This window comes from Lepidochelys kempii, chromosome 6, assembly GCF_965140265.1.
Source record: "Lepidochelys kempii isolate rLepKem1 chromosome 6, rLepKem1.hap2, whole genome shotgun sequence".
Classification (NCBI taxonomy): domain Eukaryota; kingdom Metazoa; phylum Chordata; order Testudines; family Cheloniidae; genus Lepidochelys; species Lepidochelys kempii.
The window spans coordinates 113,064,157-113,083,063 of NC_133261.1; the positions used below are offsets into that span (position 1 = coordinate 113,064,157).

Sequence of the window (18,907 nt, forward strand, 5' to 3'; positions counted from 1 at the left end):
CTCATCTTGCCACTCTATTACTCATTAAATGAATGGGTGGAAAAGCATTGTTTCAAACATTAAGGGAATACTGCCAGTTGGACAAATCTATCCTTGAGCTACCTGACGTGAGTGTTAAGGGTATGCACTTTGGACCATTACCTTATGAAGGTCCTCCTTCTCTTGCCTTATTGTTCTGTACTGCTTTTCAAGTCCTTTTAGCCTGTGTGTGTAGTCTTCATTTTCTTGATGAAGCTGTCGTTCTATCCTATTTAAATCTGTACAGAAATTCAAACTAAGTATACTTGACTCCCAGATTTACACCAATAGCATAAGCAGCAATGTTACATGAACAAACCACTAACTTTTGCTAGGAACTTGTTAGAGAGTTTAAATATTTCTTCTTCTCCATCTCCCCACTCAGGAGAGCCTTCTAGCCAACCTCTGTTCTCCGAGGATTCACCCTCTTTTTTACTTTTACTCTTCTGTCTCTACCAAGAGCCCTGATGTCATGGAGACAGACATTTCTCCACATTAAAAAGTTGGAACAGTGGTTTTTGGGGGTCAATTAATGCTATCCTGCAAAATACAGGAATGGGTTTTTAAGCAGGGCACTATACTCAAATTAGGATAGATTTTAGGATGGCTAAATCTAGAGAAAGACTGTTAAGGAAATGACCATTGCTACTGAAGTAATAAATGTTGTAGGAAGGAAGGAAGATTAGTCATGGCTAGGATAAGGACTTCCCCATGAATGAGAGTGGGGTGCAGCCAATGAGTCAAGATGATGACAGAAATTGGAGGCCAGAAAATTGCATGCTACATCAACATGGATGTTCACATCTTCAGTAAAAAGAAAAGGAGTACTTGTGGCACCTTAGAGACTAACCAATTTATTTGAGCATGAGCTTTCGTGAGCTACAGCTCACTTCATCAGATGTTTACCGTGGAAACTGCAGCAGACTTTATATACACACAGAAATCATGAAACAATACCTCCTCCCACCCCACTGTCCTGCTGGTAATAGCTTATCTAAAGTGATCAACAGGTGGGCCATTTCCAGCACAAATCCAGGTTTTCTCACCCTCCACCCCCCCACACAAATTCACTCTCCTGCTGGTGCTAGCCCATCCAAAGTGACAACTCTTTACATAATCAAGTCGGGCTATTTCCCTCTGCCATGTACATTGGTCAAACTGGACAGTCTCTACGTAAAAGAATAAATGGACACAAATCAGATGTCAAGAATTATAACATTCATAAACCAGTCGGAGAACACTTCAATCTCTCTGGTCACGCGATCACAGACATGAAGGTCGCTATCTTAAAACAAAAAAACTTCAAATCCAGACTCCAGCGAGAAACTGCTGAATTGGAATTCATTTGCAAATTGGATACTATTAATTTAGGCTTAAATAGAGACTGGGAGTGGCTAAGTCATTATGCAAGGTAGCCTGTTTCCTCTTGTTTTTTCCTACCCCCCCCCCCCCAGATGTTCTGGTTTAACTTGGATTTAAACCTGGAGAATGGTCAGTTTAGATGAGCTATTACCAGCAGGAGAGTGAGTTTGTGTGTGTATGGGGGTGGGGGGGATGTGAGAAAACCTTGATCTATGCAGGAAATAGCCCGACTTGATTATGTAAAGAGTTGTCACTTTGGATGGGCTAGCACCAGCAGGAGAGTGAATTTGTGTGGGGGGGTGGAGGGTGAGAAAACCTGGATTTGTGCTGGAAATGGCCCACCTGTTGATCACTTTAGATAAGCTATTACCAGCAGGACAGTGGGGTGGGAGGAGGTATTGTTTCATGATTTCTGTGTGTATATAAAGTCTGCTGCAGTTTCCACGGTAAACATCTGATGAAGTGAGCTGTAGCTCACGAAAGCTCATGCTCAAATAAATTGGTTAGTCTCTAAGGTGCCACAAGTACTCCTTTTCTTTTTGCGAATACAGACTAACACGGCTGTTCCTCTGAAACACATCTTCAGTGAGGAGGATGTCTGAAGAGGAAAAAATTTGATTTGAGCTAAGAAATCTGGAAGGAAGGCAGAGAGGAGGCTTTTATGAAGTGGAAGATGACAAGATTGAGGGCTGTGGAAATTTGAGAGTGATTGTTCAAACAAACCTACATCTCTGCTCTTCCTTTCTTTATAGTAATAGCAACTGAGAGTCTCTCTTTAGTAAAGCTTCATTAAGACTAAAAGTCTGAAAGTTTAGCTAGCACTAATTCAAAAGTAGTTCTCATTCCCTTTTTTAAAAGTCTTCTAAAACTGATCTCATGTTTTCTGGGAGATGTTTACATGGATGAACAAAATAGGGTAGTCAAAAAGCATAGTTTCAAATAACTGATTTGGATCCAACAGTTGTCTCTCTCTCAGGTAAGACTTGAGTAGTTGCCTTTTTCAACTTGTCAGCTTTAGACACTGCTAGATGAAGATTGAGTGGGCTTCAAAACAACCATACAATTTCTTTTTAATTCTCCCCTTAAATGTACCTAAGACCAGAAAAATGCCCCTTCTTCCCATGAGAAAAAAGCAAGATTAAAAGTACAAGATCACATTCAGAACATATCAAACTGAACCTATCTATCCCATTCCTTCTACTCTTGGCTCCCAGTGGAATATATGCTATCGGGCTCAGCACAGACGTTGAGGGGAAAGATCAGAGTTTATTTGTAAATACTGAAATCGTACTTAATATAAGCATTCCAGTAGGTATCCTTTCCTTTTATTAGCATTCATCAGTAACTATTTGTACTGAATTAAATTTAAATTAATAAAGTCAAGCATTACTGCTACTGAGATATTAATATTAGAATTAAGTTATTACTTGAAGCATACCAGTCAGAACATCTGCCAGTCATACCAGACACCTACCTGCTATTTTTTTGTTCAAACGTTCAATTTCTTCAGTTAGCTTCTTGATTTCTTTGTCAGGATCTGGACCCAGCACGGGCGGCACAGGAGATTCTTAAGTTGAATAAGAAAAAATATCAGTCAAACTAAGAGCATTCTGCTGCTTTTCATCATCTGAATTGCAAATCCTAGTAAATGTCCACAACTAACCTTGCAGTTTTCTGTACAAATCCAGTTTTTCTTCCTCCAGTTTTCGTATTCGCCTTTCATAAGCTTCTTCTTTGTCGTGTTGCACATCCATCTCTTTGGTTACAGCACCAGACTGCATTACACTCCTTAAAGAGCCTCTATCAGAAAATAAGCTGCAACCAAAACATGAGTTAGAAAATACATTACTGAATATCTTACAACAATATTTACAACAAAAAGCAGATAAACAATAGTATCATTCTTCATACAAAGATGAATTCATCTTATCCTATTTTACATTTGCATTCCAACGCTACTCTGAACTGGAGCAGACTCTCTTCCTGATATATCCACAATTCAGAGCTCTAAGTACATACCACATTCTTCAGCATGGCACAAAATCTTTGACAGAATTGGTCAACTCCGGTCTTCAAAATGTTCCAGTTTCATGCTGGAATTCAACAGTTACACCTAAATTTCTGAGCACAACACTTAATGTAGTGTTACTGTATATACTGCTGCCAAGATTTTGCAATTTCTCTCATGCTTTTCTATTCCATGCAGAAAAACAGTGCCTTCACCATTGCCTTCCATCTTTGCCCATCTCCTGCTGCAGTCAGCTTCTTCCTATGCCATTTTGATAGTTTTCAATTCTGCTTCTATTACACATTTCCATGCTATCCTTGGTCTACCTTGTCATCTCTTGTTCTAGACATTCAAGTCCAATACTCGTCTTATGTTACTCAGGTCATTCCTACATATATGTACTAGCCATCTCCATTTTCATTCTGTAATTTCCTGTCCTATTGGCTTCTGTTTCTTCCTCCTCCAGAGTTCATTTGTGATTTTTTTACCCCCAGCCATCTGATATTGGGATTTTGTCTAAGGCAGCTGTTTATGAAAACTCTGAAGGATAGGAAGGTTTTAAGTTTCCAAGTTTCATATACTAAGACTAGCTTTACAATGGCTTTAAATATGCAAAGTTTAGTTTGGAGGGCAAGATTTCTGTTTCTTCAGATTGGCTTCAAAGTTACAAAAGGTATGTTATCCGGCTTTTGCTATTCTAGCTTTAATGTCTTGGTCTGTTCCACCCGTAGTACTTACAATGCTGCCAAGACACGTGAAGTATCAGACCTCTTCTATGTTTATACCAGACAGCGTTATTGGCGTTTCTTGTTGTGTGTTGATTCCCATAGTTTTAGTTTTCTCAATGTTGATTTTCAACCCTACTAATTCTGCATATGCCTGGAGATCATTTGTTTTGGCTTGTATATCTCTATGCGTAAGGGATAGTGAGTTGATGTTATCTGCAAAGTCAAGGTCCTCATAACTTGTGAGTGAAAGACTACTGTACATCACTTGGTTGCTCTGTGATCTCTTGTTACCCAGTAATGATGCACGTAGTGGCTAGGAATGGCTTAGTCACTTCACTATTATGTATTATTTGGCATGCCATACTTCCATAGAAGCTTTGAATGATGTTCACAAATTTCTGAGGGATTCTGTAGTGGTGTAACAACTTCCATTAAACTGTTTTATCTACTATATCAAAGGCTGTTTGGAAATCTAAAAAATTCATATAAAGTGGTGACTGCCATTCGATCAACAGGTCTGATGATATGTAGGATTACTATTTGATCTATACATGATTTCTCCTGTCTGTTCTTTTTGTAACCCGGAACTATCACTTTTATTATTATTATAGACAAAAAGAAAGTAAGTAAAAATGTTACTTGGGATAGACATCAATCAAATACCCCTCCAATTTTTACAAGATCTCTTTTCTTTGGCAGCTTCACCATATGACTCTCTTCCCACTCAGTTGGTACTTTTTCTTCTTCCCATATCTTTTGTAAGAGTCCTACCAAAATGTCTAGTGTGTTCTTCAAGTCTGCCTTAAGAACCTCCATTAATGTTATCTGGACCTGGTGCCTTTCCACTTTTTAAACTGACTGACTGCCCTTTCTACTTTTACTCTGGTGATAGGTCCTAGGTTGACATCCAGATCTTCTCTTTTCTCTATAACTGGAGGATTGGCCACTGTTTCACCATTCAGAAGTTGACTAACAAACTGCCTCCATATATTTAATTGTTCTGATTTTTATTTTATTTTATTTTTTGTTAAGTTGCCCTCATTGTCTTGATCTCATTGATTGGTATTTGTTTTTCTGACAACCCTCTAATGAATTGTACTGTGTCTTCATGTCATTTTGTGCTGCAACAGTCTGTGCATCTATTTTGTCTATGAAGTCTCGTTTGTCTTTCCTAACATTCTTTTTGGCCTCATTGTTCTTTACAATATATTCCTCCTAGAGTCACTCTGTCTGTGTTCTTGCTTGATTTAATTTCAGTTCAACTGTGTGGGTCTCTTCTATTTTCTGCTAGGTATTCACAGATAACCATTAATTGTGATGTTTCTTGCTGACTCCCAGCACTTCTTCACAAGTTTTAGTGAAATTTTCCTTTACTCATTTCCATTTACCTTCTAGTATTCCATTATCTCAATCTTCAAGCACCTAGTACCTATTTGCTAGCACAATTCTAAACTCTTGTTTTGTCGTCATCTGTTTTAGCTTGGTGATGTTGTAACATAGGCATCTCTGCTGTTCAGGTCTCTTCTTTGTTTTTGTTTTACTCCTCAATATTGCTACCACTAGGGCATGGTCTGTTCCCACATCTGCCCCATTCCTGCTACAAACATCTTCTAAAGTTCTTCTCCATTTGTATTGCATTGTAATGTGATCGATTTAGTTCCTTGTTCTGTGAACTGGTGACCTCCATTTTATCTTATGAACAGTGCAGTGAGAGAAGATCGTTCCTCCAGTAACCAGGTTGTTCATGCCAAAAAATCAAACATTTCACCATTTTTATTAGTTTCACTGAGGCCTTGTTTCCCCATAACTACCTCCCTTCCAGGGTAGTTGCTCCCAGATTAGTATTCATATCTCCAGTTAATAGGAGGGCATATCTTTTAGGGACCTCGTCTATTAAGTTGTGTAGACGCTCACAGAAGTTTTCTTTTTCCCTTTGGCTAGCTTGATTTTCTGGAATATAACATTCAATAATGGACACTTTCTGGAACTTTGATGTAAACTGTGCTGTTATAATCCTTTCTGAAACTCGTACCCAATCTGTCAGACCCAGGCCATCTTGGTGTACATCACCGGCACTTGACAGCCCAGAATATAGTAGGATGACTAACTGAAAGTTTTGTCCTGGTGTTACCCATCTCATTCTTCTTAGGCCTAGTATATCTAATTTATATCTGTACATTTCTTTTGTTACTTGGGCCATTTTACCAGGCTCAATATTGTCCATCCATTCCATGTACAATTTTGGTGAGGGATTTAGAAGAAAGCAAATTTATCAGTGGAGTACTTTCCTTTGGGGTTTGGCCACTTTGCATCATCATCTCTCTTCTTAGGTCTGTTTGAACTGAGTTGAGTTGGATCGACTTTGTTGTACTGATCAGTAAGTATAGGTTTTCATAACGACTATTTTTTTTTTTTAATAGAAGCAGATCATTAGTTCACTCCTAACCTTTTACCAGGAGGGCTGGTGAACTGCCTTTAGTCAGGCTCCTTCTCCAGGTTACGCAATAGATACCCTTATTTGACTTGGCTGTGGAGTGAAGAATAAAATTTCGAAAAAGCACCAAGACACCTCGGAGCCTAATTCCAATTTGCTTTAAATGGTACTGAGGAGTCTAAGTGACTGAAGTGCTTTTGAAAATCTTGGCTCATCGTATTCTTAGAATGAGGAAACTCTCAAACAGTCATTGCTAAACTATCTGAATAGCCAACTTGCTTACTGCTGCGCAGCCGCACTTTCCTAAGTTGGTACTAGGAAAGATGGCCTATTCATAACCGCGCACCAAATACCTACGCAAGAACAAACAAACAATCAAAATAGATGTTGGCAGGATTTGGATACTTTCCACACATCAAAAATTGCTGCTTTGATTCCATTAATAAAAACCAGGTGCACTGTAATTTTGATATTGCTACAGCCTCTCTTTGAAATTAGACATTTTTAAAAGAGCTATCACAAGCCAAAAACACTGCTGAAAATATGTTTTCTAGGTCTAACTGAAAACTAAAAAATTTTACCAAACAAAATTTAATCCACTGTCTCAAATGTAGGGGAAGTTACATCCAAAAGAGGGACTTTTTAAAGAGAAGTTCAATAGTGATTATATCAACTGTAACTACTTCATGTGATGGTACAATAAAAAAATCCAAAATACCAACATTTCTTTTGGTCCCCCAGAAAGCAATGTTTATATTCTGTTGCTCCCAGAATTATTGCTGCAGCAGGTAAACACTATTTCAACACCTAACACCACAGCAACCATACAAATACCACAGAATGAAAAAGCCACAAGCATTGTAAGCTGTATTTCAAATACATGAAGAAAGATTAAATATAAATAAAAAACCTTTAATTCTTGTACAGTCAAAGCAAAAATTTTCATGTACAGTAAAAAAAATTTATCTACACACATTCTTCAGTGTGCTTGTGAAGGTAAACCTTCTAGCCCTATTTGAGCGATACATGTAAGAAGCACCTGTTTCTTTTGCCTACCTGTCAGTTGTATATGTAAACCCGACAAAAGGTAAATGTAATCCAGAAAAGCCAGTATGAGAACCTGGTGGCACAATTTCCTGCATAAAAAGAACATGAGTGAAAACCAAAGAATGTTTAAAAATCTTAAGTGCTTTTTTGTGCCTTAATGCTCAGGAGGTCAGAGTAGATTATCATAATGGTCCCTCCTAGCCTTAGAATCTATGAGTGTGGTATCAGAAGTGAACTTTTCTTAGAATGTATCAGCACACAATATGTAGTTATTCGTTGAGTACAACAATTTCCCACAGATCCAAAATCCCTTATCCCAAATATGGTCATTCATAATGCATTATACACATTGAAAACCCTCTTCTTATTCACACTCCATTTAAAGGACAATTCTGTATGACAAATCGAAAATGTAATACATTCGTAATAAGTTTTGGTTTTGCTTTTAAAAGACATTAAAAGTGAAAAGCGATTGGCCACCAAAATGAATGGTGTTAATATTCTAGCTCTTGTGCCGGACAACCCATCAAAATCAAACCCAGTGCTCCTGTGTGTTATGACTGCATACTTGCATGAGATAAGCTCATGTGAACATGGCATACCCTCCCTCCACTCTTCTTGCCAAATTCATTCTTGTAAGCTATTAAGAGACTGAAATGGGGAAAAAATTCTATTCTCAAGTATTCAAGAAGCAGAAATCTTGTTAACTACAACCCAAAGCTGGCTCAAGAGGCAGAGATGAGTGAAACATGATCTCATGTGAATTGGATACATGTGATCATCAACTCAGAGCTTTGGGTGTGGCTTTGATGAGCAGCATATCATCTTACTCAGTGTTACATAACATTGCAATGCATATGCACAAGTGGGTGGACTTAAAAGTTGCAGGAGAAATGTAACTCAATTTCATGGCTTTTGTGGGTTAAAAAGCTTAACTTTGTTGCATTAGCATAGTTTATCAACTGTTATGCTTTAGATATTTTTATTAGAACAAAGTAGAAACAAGTTGCTCACATCTGAACTAGTAGTTTTTACTGTTGCTATACATACAGAAAGGCCATAATTTAATGTTTAAATGAAAGACTCACAGGATTCCTCAATACATCATCATCTACATCAAAGTTTGATGTGTCAGAAGGACTGCTAACATCTGGAATATAAGGTGCTTCTAGGTTTCGAATATTATCCCAATTAAGTCCTTTAAAAAATGCATGCGACTTGAAATCCTCTATTCCATTCTGTCCTAGTCGACATTCCCTACTACAGATAAGTCGCTGAATAAGGTCTTTTGCTTCTTCAGAAACATCTGTCACATGGGATGGAAACTGAAATCGTTCCTAGAAAAACAAAATAAACCTGATTTGAGAATTTTATACTGGAAAATTTCTGTAAAAAGGAAAAATACAATTTTTATAAGCTTTTTGGTAAAGAAGTTAAGTTCTAGACTATAGATATGACACTGGAAACTAATAGTTATAGCTACCATTTTCAAATCTATTATGAGCAACAGAAGTCTCATCATGATGAACGACAGAATCAAAGAAATGTAGGAGTGGAAGGGACCTCAAGACCATCAAATGCAGCCCCCTGCACTGAGGCAGGACCAAGTATACCTATAACATCCCCACCAGGCGTTTGTCTAACCTGTTCTTAAAAACCTCCGATGATGGGGATTCCACAACCTCTCTTGGAAACCTATTCCAGTGATTAACTATCCTTATAGTTAGAAAGTTTCTCCTAATAGCTAACCTAAATCTCCCTTGCTGTAGATTAAGACAATTACTTCTTGTCCTACCTTCACAGCAGTTACTGTGCTCTTTACAACAGCCCTTGACATATTTGAAGGCCTATCAGGTCCCTCCTCAATCTTTTCTCAAGACTAAACATGCTCAGTTTTTTAAACCTTTCCTCACAGGTCAGACTTGCTAAACCTTTTATCATTTTTGTTGCTCTACTCTGACAATTTGTCCACATATTTCTTAAAGTGTGGTGTCCAAAACTGAACATAGTACACTAGCTGAGACTTCCCCAATAGAGTGGGACAATTACCTCTTGTGTCTGATGTATGTTCATACACCCCGGAATAATATTAGCCTTGTTTGCAACTGCATTACACTGTTGGTTTATACTTAATTTGTGATCTACTATAACCCCCCAGATCCTTTTCAGCAGTACTATAACCTACCCAGTTATTCCCCATTTTGTACTTGTGCATTTGATTTTTCTTTCTTAAGTGTAGCACTTAGCACTTGTCTTTACTGAATTTCATCTTTTTGATTTCAGACCAGTTCTCCAATATGTCCAGGTCATTTTGAATTCCAATCCTGCCCTCCAAAGTGCTTACACCCCATCCCAGTTTGGTGTCATCCACAAACTTTATAAGCATATTCTTCACTTCATTAGCCAAGTCATTAATGAAAATATTGAATACTGGACCCAAGACAGACCCCTGCAGGACCCCTACATAAGTCCTCCCAGTCTGATAGCAAACTATAGATAACTACTCTGAGTACAGTCTTTCAAACAGTTGTGCATGCAACCTTATAGTAATCTCTATACCACATTTTCCTAGTTTGCTTCCAATCCTGATATTCTATTCTATGATTCTAATCCCTTACTAACATGAAGATATATCACATCTATAGCTTTCCCCCAACCCACGAGGCCAGTAACCCAGTCAAAGAAGGAAATTAGATTGGTATGGCATGATTTGTTCTCAACAAATTCATGTTGGCTATTATTTATTACGTTTTCGTCCTCTAGGTGCTTACAAATTGGGTTTTTAACAATTTTCCTGTACCTTCCAGATATCAAAGTTAGATTGACTGGTTTATGATTCCCCAGGTCCTCTTTGTTACTGTGTTTAAAAATTGGTATTACATTTGTCCTTCTCCAATCATCTGAAATCTCACCTATCCTCCATGAATTCTCCAGGACAGTTGTTAATGATTACTTCAGCTATTTCCTTAAGTACTCAAGGATGAATTTCATCAGGCCCTGCTGACTTGAAAAATCTAATTTATCTAAATAGTCATTAACCTGTTCTTTCCTTATTCCAGTTTATTTTCCTTCCTCCTTGTTGTTAATATTAATTGTGATAAGCATCTGGTCACTTTTAACCTTTTCAGTCAAGCCTGAAGCAAAACCTCAGCCCTTCTTGGTGTCAACCACTATTAGCATTCCTTCCCTGCCAAGTAAAGGACCTACACTTACCTCCATCTTTCTCTTGCTCCTACTGTATTTAAAGAATCTCTTCTTATAGCCTTTTATGTCCTTTGCTAAGGGTAACTCATTTTACAGTGGAACTTTATCCAATTTGCTAGCTTTTTCAAATCCATTCCCCCTCTGCTTTAATACATTATCAACTGGTTTTAATACACTGATTGTAAATACATTAACTGTAGGGTGAAAACTGAAGCTTTTAACTTTTAAATTTTATTTTAATTCTGTATGGCACACTAATAGAGTATGAAGCACTAGGAGCAGATCTTCATTGGTATACATTGTCACAGCTTCACTGGCCTATTAAGACTCTAACCCTTGATGTTTCCATTGCTTGCTAGAAACATGCATGATCAGGGTCTTAGAACTGTGGTTCTTTAGCTGACACCACTCTTTTAAAAATGTATTTTTATGATATTTTAAGTTTTTCCCCTTGACCCCCCAGTAAAAATATTTAGACTATATAATGACAAAAATCTGACTAAAATGTTTTGGCATGTATTAACATTCTGTGGTGGTTTTAAAGATTAAGAAATCTTACACAGAAAACAAAGCTGACTTCACAAGCACCAATAGCCTTTCTGAAAGCAAGTGATATTTGCCTTGAAATCTGATATGCTAATAAAAAATTAATTCCTAAAATATTAAATTTTGTTTTAGCTCTTTTCATTGTGGAGTGTTTTGGGAACTTTGTATTTAAACTGGCTTCACTTTAATAACTTTTGCTATTGAAATGGCTAGGAAAAGTAAGGTTGTGTAATAATTTTAAAGGTCAATAGTTCAGTACCAACAACATTAAGCCATTTAAAGCAAGCTATTTATTTATTTGTGTTGTGTATTATTTATTGCAAAAACAAACAAAAAACTATCAATCCTATTCTCAGATCTGAGATTTATTAATGAAAAATAATGTAATAGTAGGCTATGTCAATAGTAAACATGTAAGGAAAAAATGTGATTTCAGTATTTTTGGCATCTGTACTAATTCCATTTGACTTTTTATATAATAATTTGCATTATACATTTATGACAGCATATTTTAATATTTGTCAAATATGAAGTCAAAGTCAACTTAAAAAAATCACACCTAAAATGTACCTACTATTTACAAATTCCCATTTGAAATTACTGTAAATAAACAATGAGGTGAAAATGTTTTTCTATTTTTAGTTTATTTACTTTATATATTTGACACTGTCTATGAACAGTAAGGTTTCACTGTTTACCCTGCCCAGCCTGTTAGTTTCCCCTTCAGTTTCTGTGGATCTTTTACTGTAACAACGAAGAAATTTAAATAAAAAAAGTTAAATGGGATTGTCAAACCACAAAAATTGGCAAAGTGTTCTGAGATAGCAAGACTTAGCTAATAGAACTTCAAGTTTAATTTTTAAATGGAAATTTTCAGTATAATCACATCTATGAACAAAACCCAAGACAGACTGCATTATTAGGACAGCAAGACCACAGAAACTACAAAAGCATTTAGAGGTATAAATGCCACAAAAATATCACAAAACTAACAAATCAAACAAGTTTCCAAGACTAGTTAAGATAGGACATGCCTCAATATACATATACTCAACTTAAAGATATTTTAAAAACAGAAATGAAACACTCAGTGGCTGTATCAGCTATAGGAAAACTGCTAGCGGTTTTGCATCAGCACTACCAACACTGTGAGCTCTAGTATAGGCAGGGCATGTCAGATCATTTAACTCTTGTGAGGAAGTCCCATTAGTAACAATTGCAGCTGTACCAATGCTGAAAAAAACAGCAACGAATTTCCTATTATGGAGGCACCCAAAATGCATCACCCTCTGCATAACTTTTCTCAAAAGGACACCAACCATGAGCTGTTTACGGTTTTGCTCTTCACTGTTCAAAATGCACTCAAAAGCTTACAAACAAAAATTTTCCTACCAGTTTTGCAGCTAACAGTGGCAAAAATCAATCTCTTATCACGCACATTTTCTTATTTGTACTGATTATCAGTGTAACAGAAAATGTGCCACCTGTGTAAACAATGTATTACTTAACTACTATTGCAGGCTCCAGAGTAAATATTTTATAGTGGGCCCCATAAACAGGGTGGCTGGTTTAGTTCTCATTTTTTTATTTTGCAAAGATTAACAAGTGTTTAAAAATAAAAATCATAATTTGGAGGCCATCTTCAAATTACAACAGTAGTGATGGTTTTTCCATTTTTGTAAACTCAGAAAAGCTAACAGATTCCTTAACGCAAGCGGATAAGCCTATAAAACTACATTAATGTAAATAGAAACGTATCAAGGAATTATAACTACAGAATTATTGTCACCAAAAAAATCATGTTTTCTTTAAAGGTTGTCTACTTCTGCATAAATATTTTAATAATTATGTATGGTTTGATTATACTCCTTACTTCATGATTCATAATCTTCCCATAGGTTTCCACTAATGATTCTGCATAAAAGGGTGTTTCACCATACAGCATTTCGTACATACAGACACCCAGAGACCACCAGTCACATTCAGGTCCGTATTTTCCCATCCCATCTTCCATTGCTTGCAGTATCTCAGGGGAAATGTAGTCAGGCGTACCCACTGCCACAGAAGATTGTACCTTAAAAATAAACAAGCGTCATTCTGGAAGGCTTCCAGGCTTCCTCAAGACAGCATTCTTAATCATATCTTGTATTTTTGGCAGATGAAGACATTAGGAAATGCTTGTTTTTATAAAAAGGAAAAGAATTATCAATCATAACACTAAAAAGAACTAATGAATATGTACAGAAAATTCAAAACAAAAAGGCTTCAATAAAGTGGACTCCAATGCAACTTCATTTAATACATTTTTGGCAAAACATAGAAGTTATCAAAGGCAAATTTTGATTTCCCAGTGCTCTAACCGTGAAATGTATACTCTGTGCAGTAGGAAACTCAGAACCACCAAACTCAGAACCACCAAACCTGATGGGGTGAAAAAGGGAAGGGCAAGAGAAGACTGATGTAAACACCATTAAGACATGAAGAGAAAATGTTTTGCCTCAGTGTGTGTGCATGTTTAAGGATGGAAATGGCTGTCAAAGATTGGGGTAGGAAGCGAGGAGAGCAGGGGGCTACCAAGCTCCCACTCCATTTCCCATGCTCATTTGTGTGATTTGATTTGGAGGTACTGGAGGGAGTGTCCACTCTGAGTCTAGAGCTTGCTTTTTTGTGCGTCACATGTTGGGGTGGATGGAAAATGTCTTAACGTGGTAGATTACAGGATAGGTGAATTGGATGGGATAAGGAGATGAGCTACTAAGCTTCAATATATCCACATAAAAAGCAAGTCTTGGGGATGGTGGCAGGTGTTTAGTTTTGTGCTCCTTTGGCAAATTCCATTGAGATATCTTGCAGCCAAGTTGGCATGGCTCATTCAAATCCCTTCTGCATATTATTTTGGATAACGCCAAGACAGATGCTTTAGGGTTGTGGAATGTCCCCAGGCTCTGGAATGTTTCAGTGACAGTGGATGATGCTACAAGCATTATTTTGTCATGACTGGTTCCACTGGATACTCATCACACCACCAGCATTGCACAAAACAGAGATGGGGCATTAGCTGTGATATTTGTATCAAATTTGCAGTGTACCAGATGGCCAGCTAGCATATCCTGGTTCTTTCTTTTGTCCAGAGGCACTTTCACAGTGATTCCCAGGAGCTCAAACAGCTTGGGTGCAGACTGGAGGAGAGCTGGGAGACATCTGAAGTCTGATTTAATGCCTGAGGATTTTATGCCAAGTCTATAAAGATTTCTGAATGGGGCCAAGAGATGTTATTTGTTCTGAGCTGTAGACATTGTGAGCAACTGTACAACTCAACTCTTGGGTGGGACATAGCCCGATTAATATAGGCTGCCTCAATTCACCTGCTGTTACAAGTTTGTTTCAACCTTTACACATAAGACAAACCGGCTCATAGTGAGGGGGGCTTTGAATCTTTTAAATCTAAGAGCTGTGGGCTCCTGATGTATTCCCTCTTCTCTGCTAGTTTGATTGCCTTGATTTCTGATTAGTTTTTCCCAGGATTTCAAGGTTACCTGAAGGTTGTAGCCTGTGGCTGTAATTCATATAATCAATAAATAATCATTAACAACACTTTTAATGTTTAGATATTCCGTAACACCAACAAGAAATTCAACAGCTAGCAATGGAATGGTTGATGAGCAGATGGGTATAACTAATGCATATACACACTTTCATGTAGTCTCTATAAAATACTATATATACGCAAAATGTATGTAAAAATGTACATATTTTGATTTTACCTCTTTCCCCCTCCCTTGGAATGCTGAAAGTCTTCCTAAGGTATATCTACACTGCAGCCAGGGGTGGGAATGGCAGCTCATGAAGAAGTACCTGTGCTAGTCTAATTAGTTCACTAAGAATAGAAGTGAGGACACGACGACTTCTGCACCAGCTGCACAAGTGAGTATGTACCTGGGGAAAGCAGTGCAGGAGTGTCAGATGGGCTTGTGTAGCTGGTGCTGAAGCCTGCAGCACAACAACCTCACGTCTATTTTTAGCAAGCTAGCTAGAGAGTACAGCTAGCACGGTAACTTCTACACAAGTTGCCATTCACATCCCCAGCTGCAATGCAGATGCGCTCTTAGGCTGCAGACTCAAAGAGCAAGGCACCTACTACAAAGACCCTGAATAAAATTTTACTTTATACATACAGTGCCATCTTCACTCATCTTCAAGCATGATCCAAAGTCTGCCAGGCGTATATGGCCATTCATGTCCAAAAGAACGTTATCAGGCTTTATGTCCCTGTTGTATTAAAAGAAATAAAGTGATGTCAACACAGTACAAACATGAAGCCAAATGTTCTCACTGAAGTATTGGCTCCACTGAGAAAACACCAATATAAATTAATGTAGAAGTTAATCACCTATTGAAAGAAAAATTATTTACTACATGGATGGTGTTCAGTTTATGTCTGGCTATCAGTTAAGTGCAGGGTATGTAGTAAGTTCAGAGAAACTTAATACTATGCCTGCAGCTGTACTACCCAGGTCTTTGATTCTGTCAAACCTGCAATGGTCAGTATTTGAACTGGAGAATTATGATAAAACCAAGTGATGCAGAAAGTTAGTATGAAGAGGTGATTCATATACTGTCTTGAAGAGCACCAATGTCTCAGCATAGTATTCTACAGGGAAAGTAGAATCTTTTGTATTTTCCAACTATCCTGACCAAGTTCTAATCTGGGTACAGTTTTTCTGCCTCCCTAAACCCCGTTATTTCAATTCAAGACCATATTCTTCACTTCCTGTCCTCTGCTTGTCTAGTACTGCAGTGCTCTATTAAAACAGCTGCTCTGTTATAACCCAGAAGTAAGGTGTGTTTTAGGAGGTTGTGAAGTGATTCTTGCGTGTATATAGCATCTGAAGTGCTTTACACGCCTACATGAGCAAAGAGGCTATAAACAAGTTTAAGAAATGTATTAATAATAAGAGTATCAAGAGACGGCCAAAAAACAATAACAAGTCTCCTAAACTACACAATACCACAACTTGCTAGGTAACATGTGTATAGTTGTGTATAATATGCTGTTGTTACTAAAGGAAATGAACTACAAGTTCATTTTTGCTCTAGCTCATAACCGGATATTCTTCGACCGGTAATGTGGTCAAAATGTTAATGAATGGGCATAATGTAAATTTAATTTCATTTAATCTCAAAATTAATCATGTTTTCCTTCATCATTTTGTACTCACTCATCTTCACATCCACTTAAAAGTATTGGCAAATAAAATGGCTGTAGCACCGAGGAAAAGAAGGTAGTGCTGAAACTTAGTGGTTAAGGCAGGCAGGCAGGCATTCTCTACAGATATTTCCTTATAAGTTCTCTCAAAGAATCTTAAAAAAACAAGCCAGTGTGCAAGGGGAAACACAAAACCTAACAGTTTTTAAATGATTTTCTGAATTTAGCAGTATAAAGAACATCTAACAGATGTACAAGTTAAAATGCACCGCCTTCCTCCCTTTATGTCAGTGTCATCCGCATCAATTCAGCAATATACCCCAATGTGCACTCTGCTAGTACGTCGTGGAACATCACCCCTCCATAGAATTTAGCTGGGTATGTGAGCTGGGCTATAAAATGAATTTAACTTTAAATAATGAGGCACTGTTTTCTTTAAAAAAAAAACAACCAAACACCTTTCTATATTGGGATATATATTTAAAGAAAACTGCACATTATCACAAAACAAAATGCTTTACTGCTGTAAATTAGTCCCAGCTACCTCAGCTATGCCCCAGGTCCACCCAATCCTCCACTCCTCCAAACAAAGTCCTGTACCCTCTATCCACTCTGGCCAGCTCCACCTCCCCACACGGGTGACGTATAGCGTAACTATTCATTTTGTGAATTTAATGTTTAAATTTGTGATACTTTAATTCCCCTCACTCCAGCTCATATGGAGGGACAGGGCGAGGGGCTCAGACCCCCCAAAAGAAGCAGAGTTCCCCAGACCTTAGAACAGACAGCAGACTGGGTGAACTCAGACCCCTGCAGAGGGGTAGGGTTTCTCCAGATCCCAGGCGCGCACACACAGAAAGGGAAAATTCAGGGCTGTCAGGCTCCCCACCCCTTAACCCCCAACCTCCTCTCCTACCTCTCACATTCTCCAACTCCTCATCTTCTCTCCTCCCATTCCCCCAATCCCTACAACCTTCCCCTTGCCTGAACCACCCCAACACTTTTTCCCTCCACAGGCACCCATTCGTCCCACTCCCCAGCCTGGAACAACAGCTTTGAGAAATGTATCTCATTCCTGCCAGTTCCCGTGCCCTTTCCCCAGTGCCGGAGATTTTCTGATGTGTCAAACATACCTCTTCTCAGCTCCCCACATCCAGAGGGGCAGGCCTTCCCAGATCCTGGCTCACAGAAGTGGAGTTAGGGAGGCAGGTTAGACCCCCAACTGATGGGCAGGGCCCCCAGATCCTAGCACACACGAGGAGGGACATAGAGCAGGGCTCAGACATCGCACGGGGGCAGTGATCTCCTCACATTCCAGGAGGGGATTAGGGAGTGGGGCTCGGAACCCTTCCAGAACCTGGCTCACATGAGGGCGGCAGGGAAGGAGGGGTCACCCAACCCTGCAGATGGGTTGGGGCCCCCAGATCATGGCACACACAGAAGGGGAATGTGGGGCTGACAGGCATCCCAACCCTATTCTCCCCAGTTCCTCTTCCCTGTGTCTCACACCTTCCCATAGACCCCTCCCCTGAGCATCCCCTGATCCCGCAACCCCTCTGCCACTATGCTCACCTACTCTTACACCCCTACTCACCATCCCCTCCCAGTAAGCATTTGCTTATCTCATTTTCTTTTCAAAATCATTTCAGTGCCTTCTGAATATTCTGCTGTACTCAGATTACACTTCCCAAAATAAAAATCCCCCTTTCATCGGAGGTGGATTGGAGTAACATGCCTATTTATTTAACTCAAATTTCTGCCCCGGGTTGGATTTGAACTCTCAGTGCCCTGGGTGTTCTTGGTTTCGATGACTAACACTCTCAGAGCCACCCAAATCCTGCAATGTGCAAGTAGTTTTTCAGATAGTTAGCCTGTCTCTCTGCACATGCTCTGTATAATCCACTTGGTGCATGAGCAGGCCTGTGAGCCTTAGTGTGCCTAACTGGAAAAGCAAGCTATTTTTCAAACACTGAAATCTGAATGCTCCCAAAGGGCTGGTGGGTGTCTCACACTCTGCTGGAGTAACCCTCAAATGTTTGAGGCCCTGATGAAATATCTGAGCCTTCACTGGATCTCTATTTATGAGCAAAACATTTGCTAGAACGTGTCAACTTTAAGAAAAATCTGTTTTTTTTCCAGGGGCTGCCTTGGGAACTTTGATCAAATGACCCCAACATTGAATCACTGACTGTACCCTCACATCCCCATGAGGCACACCAAAATACAAGGCAATCTGATTAACTGCACGGATTTTTAGAGCACTTAAGACAGTCAAGGTTTAAACAGAAAGCTAGTCTTAACTAAACACTTTTGTTTTGTTTTAAAACAAACATTCTTACTTTAGAGCCTATAGG

At 38.6% G+C, this 18,907-nt stretch overlaps 1 protein-coding gene across 7 annotated transcripts in view; it reads right to left on the reverse strand.

The window, feature by feature from the left end:
• The window catches only part of CDC42BPB (CDC42 binding protein kinase beta), a 141,283-nt gene that overhangs the window by 51,347 nt on the left and 71,029 nt on the right, over positions 1-18,907 (reverse strand). For 6 of the 7 annotated variants that reach the window (XR_012159573.1, XR_012159572.1, XM_073349716.1 and 3 more), the window contains exons 6-12: positions 15,523-15,616; positions 13,221-13,421; positions 8,686-8,934; positions 7,607-7,686; positions 3,044-3,195; positions 2,855-2,947; positions 142-257 (exon numbers count right to left, since the gene is read on the reverse strand). Coding sequence is in view for 5 of the 7 variants with exons in the window: in XM_073349716.1 (XP_073205817.1) it covers positions 142-257; positions 2,855-2,947; positions 3,044-3,195; positions 7,607-7,686; positions 8,686-8,934; positions 13,221-13,421; positions 15,523-15,616 (985 nt within the window). In the remaining 2 variants the exon portion in view is untranslated. Of the gene's footprint in view, positions 1-141; positions 258-2,854; positions 2,948-3,043; positions 3,196-7,606; positions 7,687-8,685; positions 8,935-13,220; positions 13,422-15,522; positions 15,617-17,686; positions 17,809-18,907 lie in introns of those variants that run through there. The other variant, XM_073349717.1, reaches the window with a different exon arrangement.